Genomic DNA, 6,000 nt, shown 5'->3' with positions numbered 1-6,000 from the left:
GAAACCATAGTCAGCTAAATCGGTAGCAAAAAGAATCAATCGAAAACTTACTCAGATCTTGACCAACGGGTATGCTAATGAACCTTAAACTGAACTAAAATTTATAAAAGTGAAAAGGTCATGCAAAGTGTATACAGAATATGGTGTATGCACGCATAAATATATTCTACCGTTTCCGTCAAAAAAGACATCTACTAACATTAAATTTAAGTGAATGTGACTGTGTCTATTATATGTTTTCGGCGAAGGTGTTTAATCATGAGGGAAACAATATGTGTACCTTATAGTCAGTGGGAATTGGCACTTTTAATTTATTTCGTGCAAAACTTCTCGCGTTAAGAAAGTGCGCTAGAGTGAACTATTTTCTCTGAGCATTACATTACGAAGTTCTCAGCAAAACCGGTCAGTGTGATACAAGAACCATGTTCGGCGACACGGTAAGATATGCATTTGTTGCTACTTATACGTTTGATTCAATGTATTATACAACAACTAAAAAGCAACAGCAATAACCACTTCTATGGCAACTACTACAATAACTAATACTACAACTACTACTGCTACTTTTACAACAACAACACCAACAACAACAACAAAAAACTGATACTACTACTACTACTACTACCATGTCTACTACTACTACTACTACTACTACTACTACTACTACTACTACTACTACTACTACTACTACTACTACTACTACTACTACTACTACTACTACTACTACTACTACTACTACTACTACTACTACTACTACTACTACTACTACTACCATGTCTATTACTACTACTACTACTACTACTACTACTTCTACTACTACTACTACTACTACTACTACTACTACTACTACTACTACTACTACTACTACTACTACTACTACTACTACTACTACTACTACTACTACTACTACTACTACTGCTACTACTACTACTACTACTACTGCCATGTCTACTACTACTACTACTACTACGTCTACTACCATGTCTACTACTACTACTACTACTACTACTACTACTACTACTACTACTACTACTACTACTACTACTACTACTACTACTACTACTACTACTACTACTATTACTACTACTACTACTACTACTACTACTACTACTACTACTACTACTACTACTACTACTACTACTATTACTACTACTACTACTTCTAATAATAATAATGCTACTACTACTACTACTACTACTACTACTACTACTACTACTACTACTACTACTACTACTACTACTACTACTACTACTACTACTACTTCTTCTACTACTACTACTACTACTACTACTACTGCTACTACTACTACTACTACTACTACTACTACTACTACTACTACTACTACTACTACTACTACTACTACTACTTCTAATACTACTACCACTACTACTACTACTACTACTTCTACTACTACTACTACTACTACTACTACCACTACCACTACTACTACTACTACTACTACTACTACTACTACTACTGCTACTACTACTACTACTACTACTACTACTACTACTACTACTACCAGGCACGGTTTTACCGGGGGGTAAACCCCCCCCCGCCGCGAAAGCCTTCTTTTCCGACAGAAGACGTGCCACTTCCAACCTTACAGCCTACTATCCACGGGGTGTCACCTGTTGTACGTTAAGGCTCGATTATCTTTAGCGCGATATGCTCTCTTCTCGGCAGATATTGTAAGCGGCTGGGTAACATTATGCGTCTGTCAAATACACTAAATACGCGTCTTGATGATCTCGAACCTTGTTTTGATGGCAAGTATACCGATTAACACTGTATTGTCAGATGTAATCTTACTTTGCTTGTGGTATATAAAATAGCGTATCACGGTATTGTCTTCATAAAAATGAAGCGAAAGGCAACAACACTGGATCGATTGTTTGGTCTATCCAACAAACCAAAAAACACAGAGTCTGATTCTGAGCCAAAGTTGTCGAGTCTAAGGTAAGAATTTATTTTTAAAAAATGTATTATAATGCGTTTATTGCGCTTAGTTTATTCAGTATGTTTAATGGTTAACTCTAAAATATTGAAATAAAGGAACAAAAAGATTGAGCGTAAATTTATTAACAAATTTCTTTATACTAAAAGTACAATAAATAAAGCCCATACAATTATATACATTGTATGCCTGTTCCGCTCTCTTTACATCTTGTAGATATTAATTCCTTTAAAATAGAATGTTATCAAACGTTTTGTGCACTTTTTTCAGCTTTTGCATTTTTAACTAACATTCAAATTTTAGCACGCTCTGATAAAATATGGTAATTGAAATAATGATCAGACCAACAGTATTTATGTTTATTTTGAAATAAAATGTTTGAAAGGTTAATTGAACTGAATTTTACATTTCTATATAACGGGGGTACTCTCTCTCTTTTATTTTCAGAACTCGTCATGAAGATGACTGTTTGAGTCCCCCTACCAGCTCAAGTGTGGTTAAAATTAGCTGCAACATTTGGAGCCACAGTGTTTTTGTTACTTGTTGTAATATTGATTGTCAATTACAATTTAAAATAAAAATTAAACTTCTTTATCAGACAGCGTTTTATATTTACTTCTTTATGTTAAAATCGCCTATATTAAGTGTACACGTATTAATATAGACCGTTCATTGTACACTGACTTCTTGTCGCCGCCGTCCCCAAGCCGCGTTTGTTTTAAGGAACAAATTGTGTAGCCCCCCCCCCCAGTTATGTCCTCTCTGGATCCGGCCCTGACTACTACTACTACTACTACTTATTCTACGACAAATTGTATACTCCTAAATAAATGCATTATCTGTAAAACACACGACAGTTCTGATCTATCACCACAGATCCTTGCAACCTGCTTTTATAGGAATTTATTTGATGTTGAATGGAATAACCTCAACACTACTCCGATCCTTTTAAGTCTGATGAAAAGCAATATAACACCTGTGGGTCTGCTGTTAGCTGGCTTACAAACTTCAACAAAGAAAAACCCTGCTAACGAAACGAGTATAACAATAATTACTTTAAACAATAGTTTGCCGAAGCAGTTTGCATACGAACAACACAAGTATCAAACAATGCGGTTATGGTCGCAATAGCATCCGCCTAGGGTCCGGGCGGTCAATGCTTAGATACCCGTCCGCCTAGGGTCCGGGCGGTCAATGATTAGATACCCGTCCGCCTAGGGACCGGGCGGTCAATGATTAGATACCTACCTAGGGACCGGGCGGTCAATGATTAGATTCCCGTCCGCCTAGGGTCGGGGCGGTCAATGATTAGATATCCGTCCGCCTAGGGTCCGGGTGGTCAATGATTAGATACCCGTCCGCCTAGGGTCCGGGCGGTCAATGATTAGATACCTACCTAGGGACCGGGCGGTCAATGATTAGATACCAACCTAGGGACCGGGCGGTCAATGATTGGATACCTACCTAGGGTCCGGGCGGTCAATGATTAGATACCTACCTAGGGTCCGGGCGGTCAATGATTAGATACCTACCTAGGGTCCGGGCGGTCAATGATTACATACCTACCTAGGGTCCGGGAGGTCAATGATTAGATACCTACAATTGGAGCGTTGTTGAGGTCTCTCTCAAAGACATCGCGTCATGGTTCTATCCAGGATATGAAAACGATCGCATTTCAATAAGCCTCAGGCTTTCGATGCAATCGAGCTAAAATAAATAAGTTAAATTGAACACTGTGGTTTTAAATTGAAATATGTGAGCCTTTTTAGTGACGTTAATTTGTACACACTCGCAAACCTAGTTGTCATTATTAACTTATATTTACATCTGTATTCCATTGCATACTTGGAAACAACAAATAGTTTTCTAAAATACAGACAACATAAGTCACTACATTTTGAGAAAATACGTAGCCAATTAATTACTGCAAGAAACCAACTCACAAACAGTGAAATTCAAAGCAAATACTACAAAATAGACACAATAACACAAAGCAACACACCTACAGAACAACCTAGGTCATCGATTCTGAACGACCAGCGAAATAATGGGGTTTTGCAACAATACATTACATAAATGAGCTACGCTCTGTAAAAGGGGGTTTAATTAATATGCGTCAAGTGTCATCCCAGATTAGCCTGTGCAATCCGCACAGGCTCATCAAGGACGACACTATAATATATTGAAACAACAAAAAGTACATTCCTCTACTGGAATTCATATGCATGTCAATCTGGTGTTCGAAAACAAGCTACACTTTTTGAATTGCATTTATGTAACTGCTGAATAACCCGCCTCAAATTATGTGTAAACCCTTAGAAGACGTAATTGTTTCAAAAGGATTTTATTTTACACATCTCTTAGAATAATAAAACGCGTAAAATTACACGCTTTGAATTGCGTGTATGTTACTGCGGAATAACCCGCCTCAAATAATGTGTAAACTCTAAGACGATATAATCGTATCAAAAAGATTTCATAGTACACATCTTTGAGAATACTGCAATTCGTTTAATTAAGCTAAGCATTTAGCTTAACAATCGAATTTACAAACTACCGTATATCGTACAAATAATTGTTATATATAGCCTGTTAATAAAGAAACCATGTGTATGCCATATCACATTATTGCAATTACTGATTTGATTACCCATGCAATTCAAGTGAGAAGTTCGGACGGAACGTACATTTTGCAGGAAAACGACGATTGTATTCTAGAAGTTAATTTGTTGCTTAAAACAGATACTGATGGACTTAGCTCTGGCCTGTTATATTCAGCATACAATTACTGGTGTTGTTAAACATCTCGAGCGCACATGCCATACCTATGGTTTAACAACAACTTCATCCATTCATGAGTCACATGCACCACTTACCTTCCGACTAATCACATTTCTAGGCTGATTCTCTATGTTTCTGTGGCTGAACAACAAGGATATGTTTAGCCTTTAAGAAAGCCTAGATTTTTTATTGACATGTCAGGAATTAAAATACAACGGGTTCTATAAATGTGCTTTAAATAGACATGCTTATTATTATGATCGTGTATGATTGTAAATTATCTGTAAAACAATTGTGAATTGTAAATAACACATTTTGAATAACAAATAAAATGTGTATAAATAAATAACAGTGTTTTGACAACCGATGATATAAACTATACATGTATATAGGCATTATGGTATAAAAGGGATGCTGCATTAAGCAATGATCACAGACTTGTTTTAAAAGAAAACATACCTCATCCGTCTGCAGTTTGAAATGCAAATCTATTTAATTAGCAATTCTTATTCTATCGGATGTTAAAACATTAGAAACAGGATACGTGCCGTATGCAAACAGGATCATGGTAAACAGCCATCGACATAGAAAGATACGTCTTGGCAATCAAAGACAGCTACCTTTTGTGCGAACAATTCTGAAATTTACGTCACATTTTCTAACGTTATCACAAGGTTCCGTTTGTCAGCAACCAGTTATGAATCATAGCGATTGAATAAGCACGTTGATTGAGTATTTCTCCTTGATTCTCTGTCCATGCACTCTGTATGCCTACGCACCGTACGAAAGCTATTGATTGCCTAACACGTACCGACATCTTCAAACAGATTTGAAGACTAGCGATGTTTATCGTGCGTTTGAACTTCTTAGCGTTAAGTGCTAAGCGATATTTCGCCAACCTTTTCTCTCGCACATCTCGATGAACTGTTGACTTCAGAATTACAACAATAAACCGACGGTGAAGCTTACACGTTTAAAGGGACCTGTTTACAGCGTGTCGAAATAAAGTTGTCCCAACCAAACTGTGTAAATAATGTTAGGGAGAAAGATAACAACAATAAAGCAGACTCGTTTATAAATAATAATCATTTAAAATTGATAGCATTACAAACGCGAAACAAATGAATAGTTTAGAATGTACCCGTTTTTTTCTATAAAGCATCATACACCACATATATCAAAAATAAAATATACTCTTTGGCATAACAGCACTCATGACCATTTTGTTAACTTAATAGGCATTCTTCCACTAGAGAAAGATT

At 36.6% G+C, this 6,000-nt stretch overlaps 1 protein-coding gene across 1 annotated transcript in view; it reads left to right on the top strand.

Moving 5' to 3' along the window:
• Positions 1-299: 299 nt before the first annotated feature.
• The window catches only part of LOC127847435 (dipeptidyl peptidase 4-like), a 37,687-nt gene continuing 31,986 nt past the window's right edge, over positions 300-6,000 (top strand). Inside the window, exon 1 of the mRNA XM_052379343.1 lies at positions 300-437. Within this exon, the coding sequence (XP_052235303.1) occupies positions 423-437 (15 nt within the window). The 5' untranslated portion in view covers positions 300-422. The remainder of the gene's footprint in view (positions 438-6,000) is intronic.

Source organism: Dreissena polymorpha, chromosome 10 (assembly GCF_020536995.1).
Source record: "Dreissena polymorpha isolate Duluth1 chromosome 10, UMN_Dpol_1.0, whole genome shotgun sequence".
Classification (NCBI taxonomy): Eukaryota; Metazoa; Mollusca; class Bivalvia; order Myida; family Dreissenidae; genus Dreissena; species Dreissena polymorpha.
Note: the sequence above shows the minus strand (reverse complement) of the source record. Positions and strands in the feature narration are given on the sequence as shown.